This window comes from Phaeoacremonium minimum (assembly GCF_000392275.1).
Source record: "Phaeoacremonium minimum UCRPA7 unplaced genomic scaffold PA7_03_scaffold_538, whole genome shotgun sequence".
Taxonomy (NCBI): Eukaryota; Fungi; Ascomycota; class Sordariomycetes; order Togniniales; family Togniniaceae; genus Phaeoacremonium; species Phaeoacremonium minimum.
In genome coordinates, this window is record NW_006921440.1 from 16,465 (window position 1) to 40,252 (window position 23,788).

Here is a 23,788-nt window from a genome sequence, read left to right on the forward strand (position 1 = left end):
CCCTGTCCAGCACAAATTTCCCCCCACCTCACCACAAAGTGCACCCTGCAGTCCCAGGCTGCAGTAATTTCTCCTTCAACCCTCATCATCACCAAATCCCCCAATAAACACTCGGGCTGTCTTGTATCGACCTGCTTCGACTGTATCTCTAATTCCTTTCCCCGAAGCTACTTGCAGGATTCTCCCCGACAGCTGCAAACATGCGTGAGATTATCAGCATCAACGGTGAGCACTATCGCCCTCTTCCCGACCGTGGCGCGTCCCTCACCGCATAATGGCCACACCACCAACATCGAGCTGCCGAGGGACCCGTATACTGACTTTTCTGCCTCACAGTCGGCCAGGCTGGTTGCCAGATCGCCAACTCTTGCTGGGAGGTAAGGTTCACACTGTTTGGCCGTTGTTGCTGGGCACTTTTGGCCAGTTCAACAATGCACACCCGCCGCCCCACTAGGATTGGCCAATTTGATAGACCCTCGAATCACTGACCTCGATCTCATTGTAGCTTTACTGCCTCGAGCACGGTATCCAGGTATGTCTTGATGCGCTCCGTTATCAATATGTGTGATATGTACTGACGCGTTCACGCTGTGTAGCCCGATGGTTACCTGACCGAGGAGCGCAAGGCCGCTGACCCTGATCATGGTTTCAGCACCTTCTTCTCCGAGACTGGTAGGCATCAACTCGACATCAATCATTGTAATTCCTGTCAACCGCTAACAAACTGTTTCATCTTACAGGCCAGGGCAAATTCGTCCCCCGAACCATCTACTGTGATCTTGAGCCCAATGTCGTCGACGAGGTCCGCACCGGCCCCTACCGCAGCCTGTTCCACCCCGAGTACATGGTCACCGGCAAGGAGGATGCTTCCAACAACTACGCCCGAGGTCACTACACCGTCGGCAAGGAGCTTATCGACCAGGTTTTGGACAAGATCCGCCGTGTTGCCGACAGCTGTGCCGGTCTCCAGGGCTTCCTGGTCTTCCACTCCTTCGGTGGTGGTACCGGTTCTGGTTTCGGTGCTCTGCTGATGGAGCGTCTCTCCGTTGATTACGGCAAGAAGAGCAAGCTGGAGTTCTGTGTCTACCCTGCTCCTCAAACCGCGACATCCGTTGTTGAGCCCTACAACTCCATCCTGACCACCCACACCACTCTCGAGCACGCCGACTGCTCTTTCATGGTTGACAACGAGGCTATCTACGACATCTGCCGCCGAAATCTCGGTCTCGAGCGTCCTAACTACGTTAACCTGAACCGTTTGATTGCTCAGGGTATGGTATCATGATCCGCTGTTTGCCTGAAAAAATATTTAACTCTTTTCATAGTGGTCTCTTCCATCACTGCCTCTCTCCGTTTCGATGGCTCCCTCAACGTCGATCTGAACGAATTCCAGACCAACCTTGTCCCGTACCCCCGCATCCACTTCCCTCTGGTTGCTTACGCACCAGTCATCTCTGCTGCCAAGGCTGCCCACGAGGCCAACTCCGTCCAGGAGATGACCATGTCTTGCTTCGAGCCCAACAACCAGATGGTCAAGTGCGACCCCCGGCACGGAAAGTACATGGCAACTTGCTTGCTGTACCGCGGTGACGTTGTCCCCAAGGATGCTCACGCCGCTGTTGCTACTCTTAAGACCAAGCGCACCATCCAGTTTGTCGACTGGTGCCCGACTGGCTTCAAGCTCGGTATCTGCTTCGAGCCCCCACGCATGGTCCCCAACGGCGACCTGGCCAAGGTCAACCGTGCTGTGTAAGTTTATCTCAATCCTCTCTGCTAGATGAATGACGAAGACTAATTTGGCATTAGCTGCATGCTTTCCAACACCACTGCCATTGCTGAGGCTTGGTCTGCTCTGTCCTCCAAGTTCGATCTCATGTACTCCAAGCGTGCCTTCGTCCACTGGTACGTTGGTGAGGGTATGGAGGAAGGCGAGTTCTCCGAGGCTCGTGAGGATCTGGCTGCTCTGGAGCGTGATTACGAGGAGGTTGCGACCGACTCGCTGGGTGACGAGGGTGATATCGAGGCTGAGTACTAAAGTTGGAGCCGTGTTGCGAATGCGTAGTTCTCTCTTGAAGGACATACCCCGCCCTGTGACGCTCGCCGAGTCTCTCAAGGCCACTATCTTTCTCTTGACAAGTTACTTGTTGTCCGTCATCTGGGCATGGTGGACATTGAAACGTGGGAGAGTAGATGATGGTCTTCTTTTCTTTGTTGGAGTCAGAATGGAGATAGCCAGATTTTAATCATGACATAAAATGATATTGATGGATCAAAGAGGTTCCCTCCTGCTGTAGTCTTTCTGGGAGTAAAACATGCCATAGCTGAAACTGGCCTCCGTACGACAATGTCTTGATTGACTGGGTAATACAATGTGGCTTCACTGTCAACTTCATACGTAGTCATGTGGTGGAAGGTAGATGATGTACAAGCTTGATCTATACAGATACAGCATCTTCGGGTTGAGTTCAATCAAGCTGGGATAGGGGCGTATGGAGCGACTACATCTTAGGTGTCTTTTGAGAACCCCTACCAGTTAGGGAGCTGGGTAGCAACACCTGGACGCACTCCGCATATGTGGATATGCAGCTCTGGCATGCCGTACATGTGCCTGCGCCAATCGTTATATTGCAACGGGCAGACGAGTACCGGTAGGTTTGCAGTATGCTGCATGCTGCGGCCTGACTGGTGCCAGTGTTCATCAGGAGGCGCCGCCGTCCCGCGTGACTGAGACAGGACGCACTGTCCACTCCAGGTAGGGAAGGTTTAACTAACTAACAAGACCTACAGTTAACGTTAGCTGAGTTGCAGTAAATCTGGTAGCAGCTTGCTTCCCGCTCGTCGGCTTGTTCCGCCCATGGCGTCTGTGCAGAAGCCAGCATTGCCAGCATCGAACCCGGAGCTTACTAGACCGGGGAGGTGGATAATATTGGTTAACTAACAGCGAGAGAGCTGGACGACCACCAATCTGCACCACGACCTTACCTCAACTCAGTTAGCGACTTGGTTCCCCAGCCTTCGAACTTCAACGCCGAGAAACACAACACATCGTCATCAACGTCCACCAGCTCGACTGCCTGCATCCTCCGAGTTGTATTGCGTCGACTGCTGCCCTTTTAGAACCTGCTGGTTAGACAATCCCGGCCTCATCTGAGGGATCGCACAGGCACCCAATTGACTGCTGCATTACGCAAGCTAGTGTAGGCTCCGACCGAAGCTTCCATTGCCGCTGCTACCAGCACATTGACAGCTTGCGACATCCAGCTTGGCTGCTAGGCCTCCATCATAACGATGGCGGAAGCCAGCACTGTCGACGCAGGTGTGTATATTCAATAACAGCTGCTCTGGGCTTTCTCTGCGCCCGCGAGTAGTCCAAGCCAGCAGGCCTCGAGGCGCTAACAACATGCTCGTATTTCTAGGGGCGCCGAACCTCAATCTCACGCCTGAAGAGAAGCGAGTCTACGGCCAGCTCTTTCGGCAAGCAGACACGGATAATGTCGGTGTCGTGACGGGAGAGATTGCCGTCAAGTTCTTTGAGAAGACAAGGTTGGACTCGAGGGTACTGGGCGAGGTCAGTTTACAGCGGCATACGCGCTCAACTTGGGAAATGCTCTCGGGAGGCACGGGCTGACACAAATCGACACGACAGATATGGCAGATTGCAGACAAAGAGAACCGCGGTTTCCTTACCCCCGCTGGCTTTGGCATCGTCCTGCGCCTGATCGGCCACGCCCAGGCTGGCCGCGAGCCCACTCCCGAGATAGCTCTTCAACAGGGTCCGATCCCGCGGTTCGATGGCTTCACGCCCGCTCCCCCACCACTCGCCCCAGTCCCTACCGGTCCTATTGCGCAGCCGATCTCTGCACAGGGCACAGGAAACGGTCCTATTCGGATTCCGCCCCTGACCCCGGAGAAAGTCGCGCAATACGCCGGCCTGTTTGAGCGGCAGCCGCTCCAGGCTGGCAGCCTGCTCCCAGGGGACCAAGCGAAGCAGATCTTTGAGAAGTCCGGACTGCCGAACGAGGTCTTGGGACGCATCTGGCAGCTGGCCGATACGGAGCAGAGGGGTGCACTAGTGCTCACGGAGTTTGTGATTGCTATGCACTTGCTGACAAGCATGAAGACTGGGACACTAAGGGGCCTGCCTACTATACTGCCTGCAGCTCTCTACGAAGCGGCGACCCGACGAGGCCCGGTTGCTGGTGCGAGGCCACAAAGCCCTCAAACTACGGGTACGGCACCGTTGTCAGCTATTCCCCGGCAACTCAGTGGACAGGCTGGTCATCAGGTGCAGATGCGGACCGGTTCCCCTCTCGGTGCACATGTTCGATCACCTCTAGCTTCGCAGTCAACTGGCGATGCGTGGTTGATTACTCCTGCTGACAAGACTCGATTTGATGCCCTGTACGACGATCTAGACAAGACAAGAAAGGGATTTATCACTGGCGAGGAGGCCGTCCCATTTCTTAGCCAAAGCAATCTTCCCGAGGACACATTAGCTCAGATTTGGGATCTTGCGGATATCCGCTGCGAGGGCCGCCTGAACAAGGATGAGTTTGCCGTTGCTATGTATCTGATCCGGCAACAGCGGAGCAGGAGGGACGGCCAGAACACACTCCCGGCGACCCTGCCGGCAAATCTCATGCCCCCTAGCCTTCGGGGCCTGGCACGGCCTCCACCAGCAACAGCACCAGGGCCCTTCGATGCCCCGGCTCCTCAGCCAGCACCGGTGCAACCACCGCCGCCGCCGAAGCCTGTATCTGCTCTGGATGATCTGTTTGGACTGGATTCCTCTCCTACACCGCCAGCTCCAGTACAGAGTGCTATGGCGACGGGAAGCTCAAATCCTCCGAACGACCACTTTGCAGGTGCTGCCAGCCCAGTCGCCCCTGGATCGCCTGTTCGGCCGTCGCCAACAGCCAATAACACCTTCAAGCCATTCATTCCATCGTCATCTTTTGGCCGTAGTATCATTCCCCAAGCCACCGGAGACTCGCAAGGTTCCGCAGGTGCATTCCCGAGACCGTCACCTGCCCAACCATCTGCTTCTGATGATCTGCTAGGAGACGCTGATCCGGAGATTAGTAAGAAGTTGACCAACGACACTGCCGAGCTGGCCAATCTGTCAAACCAGATTGGATCTTTGTCTAAACAAATGCAAGATGTGCAGGGTCAACGGTCTGCAAGCCAGAACGAACTCAACCAGGCTAGCGCTCAAAAGAAGAATTTTGAGCAACGTCTAGCGCAGCTACGTGCCCTCTATGAGAAAGAAGCCAAAGATGTGCGGTCTCTGCAGGAACAACTAACCAATGCACGAAATGACACCAAGAAGATATCAAGCGAAATGATGGTGCTCGATGGAACATACCAGGACCTGCAGAACCAACACCGCACCGTCCTTGCTGCTTTGCAAGCTGATCAGCAAGAGAACGCAAACCTCAAGGAGCGCATTCGTGCTGTCAATGCAGAGGTTGCTGCATTGAAACCTCAAATCGAGAAATTGAGGTCAGAAGCCCGGCAGCAAAAGGGCCTAGTTGCGATCAACAAGAAGCAACTTGCTACAAATGAGGCAGAGAGGGAGAAACTGAAGACTGAGGCTGAAGAGCTAACAAAGGAGAACGAAGAGCTTGCTCGTCAACTTAGTCAAAGCCCTCCACCGCCCGCCGCCGTTCCTCCGCCGCAAGTCGCGAGTCCTGCGCCTAGCAGCGCAAGCGCCAACAACCCCTTCTTCCGGAGGACGGGAAGCACGGATATCATGGGGGCATTTGCCAGCCCTGGCGCGAAGACGTTCAATGACAAGTCTTTTGACGATGTCTTTGGGCCATCCTTCCCGTCCAGCACTCCGCCTCCTGCTACAAGCTTCAAGCCGCAGAACACAGGGACTTCGGTTACGAGTACTGGTTCGTTTGCCACTCCGGCTACGTCTACCACGCCTAATGTGAGTCGGCAGCCCACCTTGACGGTTGAGCAACCCCCAGCTCCGCCAGAGTCGAGACAGATGAGCCCGAGCTTCTTGCCCTTTGGCGATCCCACCGAGTCCCTGACCAGCTCGACACAGGTGTCACCACCTATGAGTAGGCTAGGTCCTGAGACCCCTGCTCTCGAGACCCCCTCGGCCGCGCCCCTCGAGGCGACAGCTACAGGTCAAAGCTTCGCGTCAGCATCGTCTCCGAGCGAAGTGAAGGCCTCTGAAGCTACGTCCGCCAGCAACGGTGTCGCACCGGAGCCTGCATTTGGCGCGCCAACCATCACAAATGATATCAAGGCCGAAGATGCTGCTCCAACGGCAACATCTGATGCCTTCTCTGCTGTAGACCAGGCAAAGGCCAAGGAGGACTTTGAGTCGGCATTTGCTAGCTTCAAAGCCTCAAACCCGGCAAAGAATGCAGAAAAGTCTAGTGCAGAACCTGTGAAAGGCTTTTCTGCTTTCAACACCGAGTTTCCGCCCATCTCGGAGCTGGAGAGGGATGACGAGGAGTCTGATTCTGACGACGACAAGGGTGGATTCGAGGACGACTTTGCCCCAGCAAGCCCGCCTACTGGAAAGGGATCTGCGCAAGCTAGCTCTCCTACTTTAACCAAGGCTGCTATTGACCAGGGGACACCCGTGCCTGCGACCAGCTCTCCTGAAATAACTAGGTATGTTTTGTCTGGTGGAATTAATGCTTCTTTGTGTCGGACGGAAGGTCCAGGAATTTTATCTAACGGTTTCTAGTGCCAAACCTCTCTCTCCTCCGCCGAATACCGATGCAGATGATATCTTTGGGGCAGCGGCACCACCAGGTGCATTCCCTGAGCCGTCACCTGTTCCCTTGAGCACCACTACCAACACTGCACCCACTGCAGCCAGCCAGCCTGCGCCACCTCCGGCGTCCAAGCAGCCCTCTGCCTTTGACGATCTTGACGATGAATTCGCAGACCTAGAGGATGCTAAGGAAGGTTCTGAGGCCGATGACTTCCAGACTATCTCTCGATCTGGACTCGATGACTTCAATCCGGTGTTTGATAGCTCTCCTCCCGCTAGTCAGTCTACCATCAAGAGTGAATCTACAACAGGTCCGTCTGGGGCTACGGGGCCAAATGCACCATTTGGAACAGACAGCAGTTATGATTTCGCTAGTCTGGGTAGCAATTCTGCGGCTACTTCGAATCTGGGCGCCTCTACCGCTAGCACAGCCCAACCTGCCGGCGTAGCAGGCAAGGGGCCGAACCCTCCAGAGAGCCATGACTGGGACGCCATCTTCGCTAGCCTTGACGATGCGCCGGCTGCTTCTCCCACCACAGCAAACGCTCCCCCCGCGCAAGAAAGCGCCCAGCGGCCAGAAATTGGTAGGGCGCTGACTCAGGAGGGCGAACATGACGATCCAATTCTCAAGAACCTCACAAGTATGGGCTACAGCCGGACAGATGCGCTGAGTGCGCTCGAGAAGTACGATTATAATTTGGAAAGAGTGAGTTAACCCCTGAATTGACGATCTGTCCTTCACTTAGCTAAACCCTCGTAGGCGGCGAACTACTTGGCAAGCCAGTCCTAATCTGCATATGCATGTGTGGCAAGCAAGCTAGATAGGATGGGATAGAAGGAGGGCCGTCCGTTGGAAGGATGTTTTTCTATACCACTACACCGTGTCTTCTTACTCACACCCCGTCCCCTTTTCTCTGCATTGGTTGGCAAATTGAATTTTTCTTATTCATTCCTCTTGAGGGGAGATGGGGCTCATTTTCTAGCGTGCATACAGTACCTAATGTATAGTATGTTTGTGTCTCTTCATATATGTCTATGAAGCTGCCGTTGAAACCCAAGTTGCATGTGATTACGTGCTTCCTTGAACTCCGCTGTGAGGAGTGTATAGCCGATGCATCATGCCGTAGATTCAGACGTGAAAGAAAGCTTCTCGTCCAAGTTATTTTGCCAACAGGCTGTATCAGCGATATCTTCAAGAAACTCCCGCGACCATAGTAGACCTTGCCATTAGAATACAATCCACGGACCGGCTTCCGTGGTGCAATAAAACGCCAATCCCTCGTCTTGAAAAATCGGAGTGTGCACTTCCGAATTGAAAATTTTCCGAGAAACTTGTCCACTCTCCGTCATTCACTCGCCGTAGTTGGGCTGGGGCATGCTAAGGTCCACCGCCAGCTCCTCGAGGAAGAGGTCGTTGAGCGTGCTGCCGTCGCGCAGGTAGATCCAGTCGCCGGCGGCGGTGCCGCCCTTCTGGTCCTGGCCCTCGCCGACGACGGCCCAGTCGTAGCGCTTGGGGCCGGACTTGGGCGAGGACAGCCAGATCTGCTTGTTGGGTGGCTGCTTGTTGATCACGTAGGTGCCGATGGAGGAGAAGGAGACGGTGAGGACGCCGGCCTTGGTAGGCATGGATGTTAGTGGTTGGCTTTGTTCCAAGGGAAATTTGGGGGCTTTGGGGAGGGACGGAGAAGGAGAGGGATGGAAGGGAAGGGAAGGGAAGGGAAGAACATACGGCGAACTCGACGTCGACGTCTTCCCGCTCGTCGGCGAGCTCTTCGAACTTGGAGAGGATCGTCTCGAGGTATTCGTCCGCTAGCTCGTGGTACTGGCCTTCGCTGATCTCGGCAGCGTGTGCCTCGGCCTTGCTTTCGGGAACGGACTGTGGTGGCGGTGGGTCGTCGGACTCGGGCATTAGACCCTTATGGAGTGACGAGGCGGTTGATAGGAAGCGGGCGTGGTTTTGTGAGGCCATTGACCGGGATAGGAGGACGATCGAGGGCCGGAGTGAGGCTGTCCGGCGGGAGGTCAGGCCGGAGAGGCTCTGCTGTCGCACATTCACATTGCGAGTGATGAGACGTGAAACGCGGGGGACAGACGCTCGTGACATTCTGAGGAGGTAGAATGGCCTGAATTGAACGATCGGGAGGTTGATTTCGTCTTTGTCGAACGAGAGAGTTTGGAATTGGAGAGGTTCAGGGAATGATGTGATGCAGGATACTACCGTATACGACAGTCCAGTCAGAGCTGTTAAGGTATAATTACAGGGAGCTGCAGGTCTAGAGCCCCACATCAGAGCTTCCAGAGCTCTTTCAAGGTTCTCAAGGTTCCAACGGCCCTCCAATGGTCTGTGCACAAACGTAATCCGGGCTGTCCGACCCCACTACAGCCCGCCCGGCCTGGTGTGTGTGACTACAACAGCGGGCAGTTCAATTGCTCGTTGCCTTCCTCTACAACAAGTCGGGGTGCTCCTCTACGACTTGCTCGGTGCTCTTCAGGGCGCTCTTTTCTCGCTCTTCAGTTCTCCGTCTAGACTATGTACGGTTGAAGAAGGTCCCTCATAATGATCAATGCTTTCCTGGTCTTCAACGGCCAGGGCCAGCCGCGGCTGACCAAGTTTTACACTCAACTGGTTCGTCTCCATACCCATCTCTCTTGACTTCGCCGGCGCAATGCTTATACTGAAACCATCTTGCTACAGGACACCAGCATCCAGCAGCGCCTCATCTCCGAGATCTTCACCCTCGTCTCCAACCGGCCCTCCGGGTCTTGCAACTTCCTGCCGCTGCCACCGCTGCTCGCCGCCTCGGGGACGTCCCACTCCTCCTCGGAGCCGCACAACGATGTGCCCTCGCTCGTGACGTACCGCCACTACGCGACGCTCTTCTTCATCATCATCTCCACCTCGACCGAGTCGCCGCTCGCGCTGATCGACCTGATCCAGGTCTATGTCGAGGCGCTCGACAAGCTGTTTGAGAACGTGTGCGAGCTGGACCTGATCTTCAACTTTGAGACGCTGCATGCCACGCTGGGGGAGATGATTGTGGGGGGCGTGGTGATTGAGACGAATCTGGATAGGATAGTCTCTGGGGTGAGGGCGCAGGGCGCGGTTGCGAAGAGGCCTGTCAATGAGAGTCGAGGGTCTGGGCTTGGTGCGGGCTTGGGTAACATGGGCGCCAACTTCGTCTGGACCACCAGATGACAGGGTTTCGAGTTGTGAGATGTTAGAAAAACCTAAATCATGTTGGGGACACGTCATCATCGAAATTTGGCCGGCAAGTCAACACACAGGCGACTCTTCAACCCGATGCAAGATGGATAGGAAGACGCGTCAAACGAGGAGGGAGAGTGTAACTCGATTCAAAGAGAACTACGCTATAATATGCCCTGGGTATGCCTCCCAACCGAGACGCCGCTTTGATGCGCAATGTAGATATACAAGACAGGATAGATATACAGAGGTCCATTGAGAGCATCAATGGACCTATGGAGTGCGCGTGATGGGATCGAACCTCTTCGCGCGGCCCTCAGGGGGCTTCTGCGAGACGTATTTGAATCCCAATGACTCCCAAAACCACTTCCGGAACTAGGCATTGTCAGTGAACCATCTCTGTTGTCATTGGAGACTGCGCTTACACCGTCAAATGGCTGACCCTCGGTGCTCAAGTCCATAAACAGAACAGTATAGACGATAACAACTGTGACGGTGGATTAGAAGATTAGTAACATATCTTTCATGCACATCCTCATGCATGAGCAACACGAAGCTCTCCTGACTCACATGTGATCGCGAACAACTGAGCCAGCTTGGTGTACTTGATGAATCTGGGCCGAGCCGTGGCCAGCAGAACCCTACGCTTGTACTTCTTTTCGTACCGGAGCTGTTCCTGGTGTGTGAGCTTGGAGAAGTCGGGCGGCCAGACTTTCTTGGGCGGGTGAAGAGCCGCCAGGATTTTCCACTGCGGCGTCTTGGAGCTGGCGGCTGCCGTGCGCCGGATGAGAGTGGGAAGCATGACGATTGAGATGCTGTCCGGGACCGGGATAACTGCTAACTCTGGCTCAATGGCCGTTGTGGGTGCATGGACGGTGGTGAGAAGGGAGCCTGAGATGAAGATTTGATATGAGAGGCCCGAGGCGTGAGAATTGTTAGTCTCGCTAGATGGACGCCTCTGAACTTTGAGATGCGTGCGCCACAGTGACAAGGTCAGACCAGCTTGGGGGTGTGTGGTGTGTCTGTGCTCTCACCGCCCTGCTGCATTTTGCCGTGTGTCCCTGCCCCTCTGTCCCGTAATTGAGGAAGAACCCCGCGTGCCCCGCCACGCATTGCCCAAACCTCCCCGTCACAGAAATTTTGACGGCTTGGTTCGGGTGACTCAAAATAACACCTTCAAACACCACCTGCTATTTCGAGGACCACACACCCCAACCCTCCGCTCCCTCGAGGTTGCGAAAGTAAGACGGGCCAAACATCGAGCCACGATAACTGACAACGGCCTTGTGACTCAATTGTCCAGGAGACAGTCGAGCATAAAGATTCAGCCTTCCCAGCCTTCCATCTAGAGACTCGCGAGAAACCACATACAAGAAGCACTCACTTAGAGACGAACATGGCGACAAGCGCTGCTGCCAAGGCCATCGAGGCCCTGGCAATTTCCAAGACAAAGGAGCTGAAAGGCGTACGTTCACCCAATGCTGCTTCTTCTTATTCTAATAACTTATTGACTCACCCTTTTCCTCTCCAGACCGAAAAGCGCGACACCCTTATTGCGATCGAGAAGAAGTACCAACTCAAATGGGAGGAGGACCGCGTCTTTCAGTCTGACGCCCCCACGATCGAGGAGGTTGCCCTCAATGAGCTCAGTGCCGCCCAGCTGAGGGAGAAATACCCCAAATTCTTCGGAACTATTGCGTATCCCTACATGTTAGTTCACTTTCCGACCTGCTTGGAGTCACAGGGGATACTAGGGGGGTTTCACGGGCACGAACAGGAATTGACAAGAGCTATAGGAACGGCACCCTCCACGTCGGCCACGCCTTCAGCGTTAGTAAGATCGAGTTCACCACCGGGTTCTCGCGAATGCAGGGCAAGCGGGCCCTGTGGCCCCTGGGCTACCACTGCACCGGCATGCCCATCAAGGCCAGCGCCGACAAGATCACAGACGAGGTGGCCAAGTTCGGCCGCGACTTTGAGAACTACACGGAAGAGGAGGAGGTCGTCGTTGAGGAGCCTGCCGCTGCCGCCCCGAAGCAGACCAAGGAGGACCCGACAAAGTTCTCAGCCAAGAAGGGTAAGGCGGCCGCAAAGACCGTCAAGCTCAAGTATCAGTGGCAAATCATGGAGGCGATTGGCATTCCGAAGCAGGAGATCCACCTCTTTGCGGACCCCCAGGTATGATGAGTATCAAGCTGGAGACGTTGCGAAAGAAGCTGACGAGTGGTGGTAGTACTGGCTGGAATTTTTCCCTCCCTTGTGCAAGCGAGACCTGACCAACTTTGGTGCGAGAGTCGACTGGCGAAGGCAATTCGTCACCACCGATGCGAATCCATACTACGATGCCTTTGTTAGGTGGCAGATGATCCGCCTGAAGGAGCTGAACAAGGTTAAGTTCGGCAAGAGATATACTATTTACAGCATCAAGGATGGCCAGCCGTAAGAGTAGTTGAGTACGGAATCGCAACACAGCAGGCTGACTTTTTCGTTAGATGCATGGACCACGACAGATCAGAAGGCGAGGGAGTTGGTCCTCAAGGTACGAGTCTTTGTTCAAGATCTTAGCACTATTATGCTCACTGATGGAATAGAATACACTGCCTTGAAGCTCAAGGTCCTTGAATGGTCGCCAAAGGCCGCGGAGTCAATCCAAGGCAAACTGCCTGCTGACTCTTCAGTCTTCCTGGTTGCTGCTACTCTGCGACCTGAAACGTAAGCATTGAATGGCAGTAAGGTTGAATGCAAGTATAGCTCACATTGTATAGCATGTACGGTCAAACGTGCGCCTTCGTCGGTCCTAAACTGTCATATGGTGTGTACAAGGCATCTGGAAATCAGTACTATGTTATCACAGAGCGCGCGGCAAGGAATATGGCTTTCCAAGGCATTTTGGACAAGGACTTTGTCGTGCCACAGAAGGTCGCTGATCTGGTAAGTGGAAATTTCTTGCATCTGTACTCAGGGCTACATTGGACACTAGGAGTTCGTGGTGCTGACGTGCTCTTAATAGCACGGGTCAGATATAATAGGAACTCAAGTGAACGCGCCTCTCGCTATCCACCAGAAGGTCCATATCCTGCCCATGGAGACCGTCTTGGAAACCAAGGGTACCGGTGTCGTTACTTCAGTTCCATCAGACAGCCCTGATGACTACGCTACCGTTACGGATCTGGCAAAGAAGGCAGACTACTATGGTATCAAGAAGGAGTGGGCCGAGCTTTCGATTCCAGAAATCATTGCTACTCCAAGTTACGGCAACCTGTGCGCCCCGTTCCTGGTGAAGAAGCTGAAGATTGCATCTCCCAAGGATACCAAGCCCCTGGCCGAGGCCAAGGAGTTGGCATACAAGGAGGGCTACTACAGTGGCAAGCTCCTGGTGGGCGACTTCAAGGGCGAGTCCGTTGAGTCTGCGAAGCCGAAGGTCCGACAGCAGCTGATCGATGCCAATGAGGCATTCGCATATGCCGAGCCAGAGAACAAAGTGTACGTGGTCCTAATACATAGGCGGTATCCATACTAATGCGTCTGCAGAGTGAGTCGATCAGCAGATGTATGCATCGTCGCTTTGATGGACCAGTGGTATCTGGATTACGGCGAGCCTTCTTGGAGAGACACCGCTCTGGAGTGGGTTGAGAACAAAGATGGCAAGGGCCTGAACACCTTCACTTCGGAGACCAAGCATGCTGTAAGTGGCTGCACTGATCGCACAGCCCAACGATGGCAAATGACTAATATTGATATGATAGTTTACCGGCGTGCTTAACTGGCTGAACAAGTGGGCATGCGCCAGGACATACGGACTGGGATCCAAGCTGCCATGGGATCCGCAGTTCCTTGTCGAGTCCCTGTCAGACAGCACCAGTAGGATTTCAAAGTCCCGAAATGTGTCATCTGTAATATGCTAACCCATGAAAGTCTATATGTCATACTATACCATCGCCCACTTCCTCCACAAGGATCTGTTCGGTCGCGAGAAGGGCCTTGCAGACGTTGGGCCGGAGCAGATGATCGATGAGGTCTGGGATTACATCTTCTGCCGAAGAGAGCTCAGCGACGATATTCTGTCTAAGTCTAAAATTCCGAAGGCGCAGCTGGAGCAGATGAGGAGAAGCTTTGAGTACTGGTACCCCCTGGATCTCAGAGTGTCCGGAAAGGATTTGATTCCCAACCATTTGACGTGAGTATCATAAAACTATGCTGCAGGTGCGAATTTTGCTGACTTATTCCAGATTTTTCATCTACAACCACATCGCTCTCTTCCCTCAGGAGTACTGGCCTCGTGGTGTGCGAGCAAACGGACATTTGCTGCTGAATGGAAGCAAGATGTCAAAGTCAACTGGCAATTTCATGACGCTGGCCGATGCTGTTAAGAAATATGGTGCTGATGCTGCTCGTATTGCCCTTGCGTGAGTGAACATTCAGATCCTAGTACTAGACTATATGCTAATATGGATGGTTGTAGTGATGCTGGTGACGGTATCAGCGATGCCAATTTTGAGGAAGATGTTGCGGATAACTCGGTCCTGAGACTGTACGTGATTCGAGCTTTGCTGTCAAGATACATGCTAATTGTGTTTCATAGGTACAACAATAAGGAATGGATCGAAGATATCGTCAAAGATCCTGAACTGCGAACTGGAGAGCTGAACTCATTCCAAGATAAGCTGTTCAACAACGAGCTTAACACCCTGGTTCATGAGTCAAGAAAAAATTACGAAGATGTGAGTTACGAAAACACCGTTCAAGTTCCAAGTCTGTTAAATCGGCGCTAATCAACTTCTCAGACCAACTACAAGCTGGCCCTGAAGGCATCATACTACGATTTTACCAGTGCGAGAGACTTCTACCGTGAGGCGTGCACCGCAGCCGGTATCAAGCCCCACAAGGATCTCATCTATAGATATATTGAGCTCCAGGCTCTGGTCATGGCCGTCATTGCACCACATTGGTGCGAGTACATTTGGCTGGAGATCCTGAACAAGCCACGATCGATCCAGTACGAGCTGTTCCCCACTGTGCCGGCTCCGGAAGCTGCCCTGACTGCCGAGCGTGAGTACGTTCGCGCAACGGCAAGCAGCATCAACTCAGCCGAGGCTGCGCAGCTGAAGAGGAAGGCCAAGGGCAAGGCCACCGCCTACGACCCGCGCCAGCCCAAGAAGCTGACCATCTTCACGACCGAGAAGTTCCCCGCGTGGCAGGAGAAGTACATCGAGCTGGTGGGCGAGGTGTGGAAGGGCGCGGGCTCCATCGACGACAAGGAGCTCAACGGCCGCATCGCCAAGATGGGCGAGATGAAGAAGGCCATGCCTTTCGTGCAGGCCCTGAAGAAGCGCCTGCAGGCGGGCGAGGACCCTGCGGTCGTCCTGGCGCGCAAGCTGGCATTTAACGAGCAGAGCACCCTCTTGGATATGGCGCCTGGTCTGAAGCGCTCGGCGGGCTTCTTGACGGTCGAGGTCATCTTAGTGGAGGAGGGCAGCAAGAAGGGCAAGGACCTGACGAATGGCGGCAAGGAGGTCGACGTGGATTCCCCGGCCGAAGGAGCGACTCCCGGCTCGCCAACTTTCTCGTTCAGCAATGTCGCGGCATGATTGGGTGGCTGTTTGGTTATTTATTTGTTGATGTACTGCTGTAGAAGGGGTAAATGCTCCGAAAAGCTTGATTCTATGGATTCTGTCAAATGCCGGGCCATTTCCTCTCGTATGATAGATAGATTTGGGACAGCTTCATTCTTCCTAAATGAGACTTTTGTGCAGTAAAGTAGAGCTCCGGCTCTGTCTCTGTGCCTGCTTCACATATGCTATCAGAAAATTGAGATCATCATGGAACACACTGCTGTATCATTTTGAAGTGGATGGATTAACGATGATTGTGTCAGATGGAGATTGTCTACTAGGTGCAAACAATCGCCGTATAAGGAGGACCAAGGATGATCGGATCTCTCTGCGTAGTTAACTAAGCACTGTCCTGGCTTGGCGAGTTTCGGCGCGGAAGACGCTAACATCTAAGCCACTACGCGTCTATGTTCAGCTTCAATCATCGATCCGCTAAAGACATCCAAAATTCTCACATTAACATGTCAGTCGAGGATTGGGGATAAGAGAGACAGTGAAGAGCTTTGTCAATTGTGCAGACCGTTGTTGGAAATGTTCCGTGGCCTGCAGTTCATGAGACGCGTCTCAAGACTGAGACCATGGACGTCGTCGCCATGCCCTCGCCTTAGGCCATCCATCCGCCCAGACTTTCCTCCAAACCGGGCCAATCTCTTGACTGCAGGCTACTTTCCAAGTCATTGGCCTGACACGGACAAAATAAAGGTTCTTCGTTTCCCTTGCCCCGTTTATAGCCACTTGGACTTACAAATTTCTCGTAGAACTCGCTCACCGGCGACCTCATGCGAGCCGCGACCGATGAGACGGGTGAATCTGGCCGGGTACGGCTCCCGGGCTTCGGTCTGTGCATGAGCTACATGCCCGAGATCAGATTTCCTACAGCTCTTATCGACTGGCAGGACCAGTTCCAGACCATTCGGGAGAGGTGCATGCTTGCTTTCATTAATAGTATTACAGATAAGCCTGACTGGCATGAGAAAGTCTTCGACGATGCCATTGTTGCAAAGTGGCGGCAGGAAGCGTCGACGGCGAAATGGGAGGCGCTTGGTATAGAGAACGGTGATTTCACGGATAGCATGTTTGACTATGTAAGCCTCCTCACCCTTGACTTCTTGGGAAACGCTCGAGTTGCTTACTCAGTTGATACAGTGTCTGGATGAGCTACGTGATAAGGCAAAGTTCTTTGCAGATACGGGTATCACTGTTGTCTTGGAAAACAGAGCTTGTGTTGCCAAATCTGACGAGATCGTGTCGCCTGCTCTCAGGGACAGGCTCAGAGAAGCAGTTTCGATGCTTGAAGACATTCCAGACAGTGAAAAGGACTGGCATCCCGGAAGTGATGGCAAGGTTCTTGACCTCGTCCATCCATCATTATGGCCATTGCTTTACGGCAGGTCTCGAGTGCTGCCTGACAGGACTATTGACCTGAAGAATTGCCTTGATAGTTGTGGTGAGGGGGAAGTTACTGCTGTGCCTTCTGAAGAGGATGCATTACAGCCAGACCCCGAGGACTACACATGGCGGTCTGGCCATGATGCTGAGGTGTGGTCTCGTCGTTTCCAATGGCTTCCCTGTAATGTCGAGTTCCGCGACGGTGCAAACGCCCAAATCGTCAGCTACATCAACAACCTGCACCCGACTCAACATTCTAGCCTGTATACGGTCATCGAGGAGATGATCTCGAAAGCGGTACCTTTGTGGCATATCATCTGGAAATGGACTAATGGCCCATGTGAAGTGAAACGAATACACTGCGACGAAGTTAAGAGGAATTGCACCGTCCCCGAAATATGTACAGAGTACTGCGACCCGTACAATCGCCCAAAGCAAGACGCTGAGAACTTCACCGATGAGGACCTTGATGATGATTATGGGTGGTATTACAAGACACATCCCATTGCTCGGCCGGAACCTGGAGCATACGGTGCTCAGCCCCTGGCGTTCACTCCGGAAGACATCAAACGTGAAGGTGGGCTTCTCTACGAAGCCAAAGACAAGCTGCAGGTTATTGTAAAGCTTGCAAACATTCACCTCACTCCTGACAAGCCAACATATGACGGAGGCTCATGGCATATCGAAGGCCAATTAAACGAGCATATCTGTGCAACGGCCCTGTACTACTATGACAACGAAAATATTACAGACAGCCACCTTGCATTTCGTACTCGCGTCGAAGCTGACAACACCTTTGATCTCACTTACGAGCAGTCCGATTATGAGGGCATTGAAGAGATATTTGGCGCCAAAAACGACGAGGCGACTATTCAGGAGCGCGGGAAGGTTCTTACCAAAGAAGGGAGGCTGCTTGCTTTCCCAAACGTATTCCAGCACGCCGTCATGCCTTTCAAGCTAGTCGACAAGACAAAGCCGGGCCACCGGAAGATCCTCGCCCTGTTTCTCGTGGATCCGGCGGCTCGCGTGCTTTCAACGGCAAATGTGCCGCCACAGCAGAAGCATTGGTGGACTGAGAGGTCAAACAAAGAGAGTAAAGCCCCAGATGGCCACAATGGTCTCCAAGATGCGGTTCTCAACGAGACAGGTGGACTTCCGATTAGCCTCGAGGAGGCGAAGAAGTTACGCGAAGAGCTTATGGCCGAGCGGACTAATCTATCGACAAGAGTGGACAGTCGGATAGCTCGCGAGTCGTGGAATTTCTGCGAGCACTAATATGACTCTTAAGGCAACGAGGATCTTCATCCCCACTAGTCGAAGGCCATCAGAAGACCAAGCGACGTCTAAGCCAATTTTACCTATATCGGATTATTCGGACTTAGTATGGTCATATCAACGGTGTATTCACAAGGTGCAGCGAATACGTGAACGTTCAGTCATGAGAAGCCATGATTGAAAGGCAATCTCAAATGTCATTGTAAAATAGTGTCAAGTACTCAACTAGCAATGTATCTTGCTAGTATTTTGTGTTTCTAATAGGATGTAAAAGTCTTCGCGTGAAACCGTGCAGAGGGGATCGAGGAGGAAAGCATAACCTTATATCATCCTGCAGCTCAAACCAGCATCTCAACGATAGCTATGACCGAACAGAGCAGAGTTGAATCTAGGCAACGCAGTGCTCGGACTATTGGGAGTATCAGTCAACCAGTCGTCCTAATGAGCCGAACAAGACTTACCCCAATACAGATAGCATATCGTAAGAGGGCGTCAGAAAAGTCACCCTCTGCGTTTGGCCATTGAAGATGAAAACAGGCATATTCTCTTTCCGGATCGCCGGGCTTGGCATGATGTCCAAAATTAGCTACAAAGACTGGGAGCGCGCATATATTTCATCAAATTGGCTATGGAGATCCTCTTTGGGTGCCTCAGGACATGGAGTGAAGCAACACTCACATAGCTGCATGCTTCCTTCAAACATTCACACGCGCATGGCGGGCGGTTGAAGGGGTCGATGATGTACGGCTCATGGGTCTCATCGTCAAGTACCAGCACGCATACACCGGAGTTGGATGTCCCAGTGCGCGGGACAGAGAAGGATGCTACACTGATTGTGAGGACTTGAATGGTGAAGAACGACAAGGAATGCATCCTAAAGTGGGTTATGTGGGCACTTAAGTGGGCGATTCTTGTTTGATAAATAACGGTACCTTAAATTTCAACAGAGACATCTCAGTCACGACAACTACAGATCGAAACGAGAACTCGTCTATCCATTTTATATTCCTATCACTGGAAATATGTCAAGGCAGAAGCACAACATCGCAGCATAGAAAATCGGTGCCTGTTGACTCTATATTGAATTTGAAATGTTGGTGTTTTGTGCCGTGGAGATGTTTTAGGCACAATTAAGATCATCGATATGTGTCGCTGTTAGTCGGGTCGGAGTGGCCCTAGCCAATGGCGGCTCTCGCCGTATTCACTCTCTGGAGACAATCTCTTGTGTCACTCAGACGCTGGGATCATCAAGGGATCTTGACCTGTACTGTACATGTACCGTGATTTCGGGAGGCTGTTGGGCTGCTGTCGCGGATGCCTCGGCCTTCGCAAGTAGTTTCCTTGCTTTGTCACAGTCGTCTCGACGTTGCTGTGATGCATGTGCGAATCAAGTCAATCCAAGCGAATACGGCACAATCCCACACAGTAGACACGGGTAGGGCACCGAGGGTACGACCGCCCTCGGCGAGCGACCCAGGGATGATGGAGCCGCAGCGCGCGCTATCCCTGAATGACCTGCAGCCCTCCAAGGATATGGAAGGATTACAGGCCCACCAAGTGACCGATCATTACCTTGCTGGTCTCTTCAACCCAAACACAGACCAGGAACCCGGGATTAAAACTTTCTTGGCTGTCAGTATCACGAATTGACTCCATATTCTTAGGGGCTGCTGTAGTCTGATTAGTACGGGCTGAGGGCAGGCATGGGGCTGTTATCACGTTGCCCTTTGGGCAATATAATGCGCGCGCCCGCTCTGGCTGCGGTCGCGAAGAATTCCAACTTTGAAAGAACATCACGGTGTCTCGTCCATTCTTTATTTTCAGTCATTCATTTGGTGGTTTCCCTACATTTTCTCGTCACTCATTTTAGATATCGCACTTTGGGGATTGCGCATTTTTACTTTAAGAACTTGTGGGGAAATTCGAGACTTGTACGACCGCGGTAGCATGACTTTCTCCGCGAAATTATTGGCTGCGGCCCTGTCATATACTGCCAGTGTTGCTTCTGTGAACTCGTACCACCTCGCAGAATCTTATGACTATACAAACTTTTTCGAGAAGTTTAACTTTTGGGAGGTACATAGCAGGGAAAAGTCGCAACTTGTCCATCGAAGCTAATACTTGCTTCAGAGCAAATTCGATACGGGCAATTACAACGACGTTGATCCAACCAGCGGCTTTGTCAACTACAGAAATGAGTTAGACGCGGCGGCACTGGGGCTGATTGCAACCCAGGGCACCGAGATGTTTCTGGGGGTTAATCATCGGGACATATTCAACGCCAGCGATAAGGGACGAGACAGCGTCCGATTGGAAAGCAAAAACTCGTACAACCATGGCCTCTTCATTGCAGACTTCACACATTTCCCTAAACCAACTTGTGGAGTCTGGCCTGCCTTGTAAGTTCACCATGGCTCATCTTTAGATTGCATATGTCTCACTCGCTGCAGTTGGGCGTATGGAGATGTTTGGCCAAATGTTGGAGAAATTGATATCTACGAAGAGTGGAACACAGCTGAGTCGAATGCGATCACGCTCCATACCGGCAACTCGACCTTGAACGGAACCTGTACCATCAACCAAGCCGACATGCTTGACAATGTCACCACCTTCAACTGCGACGTTTACTACTCTGACGAGAACCAAGGCGAAAACCAAGGCTGTAGCACAGTCGAGGATTTAGGTCAATGGGGCGCTGCTGCGGGTGGTATTTGTATGCAACTGTCATCTCTTATCGATTTCAGGCTAATTACTAACTGTCGTCCTCATCATAGATGCCATGGAATGGACCAGCAAGGCCGTCAAAATCTGGAGCTGGAGCCATGTCGAGGCACCAATGGACATCTTTGCTGGAGAGCCGAACCCAGACACATGGGGACTGCCGCACTTCTCTGCCGGTGGTTCCTCCTGCAAGCTTGATGACCACCTTGCCAACCAGAGACTTGTGCTGAACATTGACTTCTGCGGCGTTACAGCTGGCAACCCCGATATCTGGGGCCCACAATGTGCAGCTGCTACCGGATATGAGACTTGCATCGACTATGTAGCACACAACCCAGACGTCTTCGCCGATGCATTCTGGAGGATTAAGGATATCAAGGTTTACGAACGCCCAGACCTTCCGTCGAACTCGACCAACACCACCGCCATTTACAATAGACGAGCCGGTTATGCTCGCCTGTAGAGGTTAGATGAAGTTAGGGTATGTTCTCTTCTTGGTGGGTACCTAGGGTATTAGACATTGGATCATTCCTTTCTACAAGTCTTGGATAGATTTTAGACATACGTAATGAGAGACCAACTATGACCATATAAGCCTGTAAAACTTCTGGGCTTTCATGTCAATAAACAGGAGCATCTGGTCCTGAAAAGCAAATAGGATCTGGTTATTGAATCGTCTTTTATTTTCTCTACTTTGTGTAACTATTTGGTTGTGTAGGCAGATGATTCTCTGTCCCTTTATCATTTCTCGATTTCTTCAGAATTTTCACAGTTCAAGAAGTTTAAGCTTCTCCGCTGTCCATTCGCTGCCTTTTCCGTGGTTGATGCTCTGTCTCACCATCTCATGGAATGCCCCCTTTAGTTGGTATAGCTGCGCGGGGGATCCCGTCTCTCGTACTTGACCAGCTTCCATCACGATGACCCGATCGTAATCCATTATTGTAGATAGTCTGTGCACGATGGCGAGGATCGTCCTGCCTTTGAAAGCTGATCGTAGTACTTCTTGGATGGCAGCATCTGACCGATAATCGATCGAGGCCGTGGCCTCATCCAGAATCACCACCTGCGAACGCCGCACTGTTGCTCGAGCGAGACTCAACACTTGCCTTTGGCCTACAGAGAAGTTTGAACCCCGAGGTGCGACAATTGTATCGAGATCGAGAGCCGAAATAGGGGTCTGAGTTAGATCCCGTGTCGGAAGGTCTTCACCAAGGATATCGCTAACATCGTTATTCCTAGAACCAGAAAGCGACTCCATAACACTGCAGGCACCAATCGCCTCCGTGAGCTGACTTCCAGTTGAAGTCTGTGCTGGGTCAAGGTTAAATCTCACGTCACCGCCAAACAACACAGGCTCCTGTGGAATGATGGTCAATCTATGACGCAGAACCCGAAGCGGTATTCTTGCTATGTCAATCCCATCTATGAGGATTGATCCTTTTGTGACGTTAGTGAAGCCAAGGAGTGATAGGGCCAACGTCGATTTGCCACTGCCTGTCCGGCCCACCACTGCAATGCGTTCACCCGGCGACACTGTGAGGGAAATATCGTGTAGAATATCCGGTCCATCAAGGGCATACTTCGCTGTGACGTTCTGAAACTCGACTTTTCCTTCTGATGGCCATGAATCTGGTAATAGCATAAGTGTGTCCTTGTCATCAACACGCTCCTCATGAGGTAGAGACGCGTATTCGCGTACACGATAAAAGCAGTTCAGCTCTGCTTCTAGCTCATTCATATTACGAACCATGGTTAAAATGGTTTGCCCTAGACCAATTGCGCTTGTCAGGGAGAAGCCCAGGCGGCCCGCGGGAACCTCCGAACCATATGACACGGCAATGATGCCGGTAGCTAAAGCAATGATGGCGGCGCAGCCGTCAGCTCGAACACAGATCCAACGATTCAGATTGTATTGCGTTTCCGCTGCTCTGGCATAGAGGCGAAGTCGTTTTGCGAGATTATCAGCAAAGGCGTCTTGCAGTCCCCGCCGAGATCGAATAACTGCCCTACCCGCGAGACTCTCGACGAAAAAGGAGAATATCGGAGACTGAGACGCTGATGTCAACGCCTTTGTTGAGAGTTGAGTTCTAGTGTACATCTCTGCACAGATTAGACCAACAATACAGATGAGTGTAGCTGGAACACCGAAAATAGGCATGATGGATCCGATTGCAGTTAGTCGGAGTAGGAATCGAAAGGCGTTGTCGACAGCGATTCGCAGATAGTCGACCAAAATGCAGTCCAGTGAGAAAATGTCGCTTGAAAAGCGGTTGATGAATCTTCCTGGAGGGTTCTTATCGTACCAATGGACTGACACCCACATCGCCGCTGACACAAGCTTCTCATGCATCGTGTGTGCGGCTTTCCACGCACCCCATTGCAGACACGCCTGGCTAAGGGCTTGCATCAATGAGAAAGAGCCTAGCCATGCGCCGTAGATAGCAACGTAAAACCCTACAGCCTTTGCGTCTTCCTGTGAGGACGCACCAACCCAGACAGACAACCAGAGAGGGATTGCAAAGAATGCTAGTTGGGAAAGAAGGCAAAGAATGATTGCCAAGAGGGCACGGCTGTGGCCGCCGAAAAGAAGCATGTACTGATAGAAGAGAGTTCTTGGATTTCGTCCTTGGCCAGCGATCTCCTGGTTAACTTTTTCTTCAATGTCCTCAGGGTAAAGAGAATTCACGCCATCTACTTCCACGACTGGCGTGCGGGTGGGAACCTTTCTCCTGGATGGGACCTGGGAAGGTAATTGTAGGATCGCAGGGCCGTGCCCCTGGTTAGATCTATTCCGCCTCTGGGAGGACACTATTTGGCCTTGAGAAAGCTCCCAAAGCAAATCTG

General features: G+C 52.5%; 8 protein-coding genes across 8 annotated transcripts; 6 read left to right on the top strand and 2 right to left on the bottom strand.

The window, feature by feature from the left end:
* Positions 1-200: 200 nt before the first annotated feature.
* Positions 201-2,035, top strand: UCRPA7_7502 (putative tubulin alpha-b chain protein; the record flags this gene model as incomplete). The annotated part of the gene is made up of 7 exons (XM_007920032.1): positions 201-225; positions 337-377; positions 506-532; positions 597-672; positions 741-1,271; positions 1,326-1,749; positions 1,807-2,035. 7 exons carry the CDS (start codon positions 201-203, stop codon positions 2,033-2,035), a joined length of 1,353 nt encoding a protein of 450 aa, XP_007918223.1.
* A 1,253-nt stretch (positions 2,036-3,288) lies between these two features.
* On the top strand, positions 3,289-7,532 carry UCRPA7_7503 (putative ef hand domain-containing protein; the record flags this gene model as incomplete). Its single annotated transcript, XM_007920033.1, has 5 exons — positions 3,289-3,316; positions 3,417-3,568; positions 3,647-6,636; positions 6,713-7,448; positions 7,503-7,532. The coding sequence occupies 5 exons, from the start codon at positions 3,289-3,291 to the stop codon at positions 7,530-7,532; spliced, it is 3,936 nt and encodes a 1,311-aa protein (XP_007918224.1).
* A 560-nt stretch (positions 7,533-8,092) lies between these two features.
* UCRPA7_7504 (putative mitochondrial iron uptake protein) lies at positions 8,093-8,651 on the bottom strand (the record flags this gene model as incomplete). The annotated part of the gene is made up of 2 exons (XM_007920034.1): positions 8,093-8,356; positions 8,472-8,651. 2 exons carry the CDS (start codon positions 8,649-8,651, stop codon positions 8,093-8,095), a joined length of 444 nt encoding a protein of 147 aa, XP_007918225.1.
* Positions 8,652-9,299: 648 nt separating this feature from the next.
* On the top strand, positions 9,300-9,938 carry UCRPA7_7505 (putative ap-3 complex subunit sigma protein; the record flags this gene model as incomplete). The annotated part of the gene is made up of 2 exons (XM_007920035.1): positions 9,300-9,368; positions 9,438-9,938. The coding sequence occupies 2 exons, from the start codon at positions 9,300-9,302 to the stop codon at positions 9,936-9,938; spliced, it is 570 nt and encodes a 189-aa protein (XP_007918226.1).
* A 282-nt stretch (positions 9,939-10,220) lies between these two features.
* Positions 10,221-10,749, bottom strand: UCRPA7_7506 (hypothetical protein; the record flags this gene model as incomplete). The annotated part of the gene is made up of 3 exons (XM_007920036.1): positions 10,221-10,322; positions 10,373-10,434; positions 10,518-10,749. 3 exons carry the CDS (start codon positions 10,747-10,749, stop codon positions 10,221-10,223), a joined length of 396 nt encoding a protein of 131 aa, XP_007918227.1.
* Positions 10,750-11,343: 594 nt separating this feature from the next.
* Positions 11,344-15,535, top strand: UCRPA7_7507 (putative leucyl-trna synthetase protein; the record flags this gene model as incomplete). Its single annotated transcript, XM_007920037.1, has 15 exons — positions 11,344-11,412; positions 11,479-11,657; positions 11,744-12,125; positions 12,181-12,386; positions 12,440-12,486; positions 12,539-12,659; positions 12,713-12,878; positions 12,958-13,430; positions 13,479-13,632; positions 13,694-13,808; positions 13,863-14,124; positions 14,177-14,353; positions 14,410-14,478; positions 14,530-14,668; positions 14,732-15,535. 15 exons carry the CDS (start codon positions 11,344-11,346, stop codon positions 15,533-15,535), a joined length of 3,363 nt encoding a protein of 1,120 aa, XP_007918228.1.
* Positions 15,536-16,338: 803 nt separating this feature from the next.
* Positions 16,339-18,223, top strand: UCRPA7_7508 (hypothetical protein; the record flags this gene model as incomplete). Its single annotated transcript, XM_007920038.1, has 2 exons — positions 16,339-16,644; positions 16,706-18,223. 2 exons carry the CDS (start codon positions 16,339-16,341, stop codon positions 18,221-18,223), a joined length of 1,824 nt encoding a protein of 607 aa, XP_007918229.1.
* A 1,947-nt stretch (positions 18,224-20,170) lies between these two features.
* UCRPA7_7509 (putative mixed-linked glucanase protein) lies at positions 20,171-21,407 on the top strand (the record flags this gene model as incomplete). Its single annotated transcript, XM_007920039.1, has 4 exons — positions 20,171-20,299; positions 20,354-20,622; positions 20,674-20,936; positions 20,998-21,407. The coding sequence occupies 4 exons, from the start codon at positions 20,171-20,173 to the stop codon at positions 21,405-21,407; spliced, it is 1,071 nt and encodes a 356-aa protein (XP_007918230.1).
* Between the last annotated feature and the right edge of the window lie 2,381 nt (positions 21,408-23,788).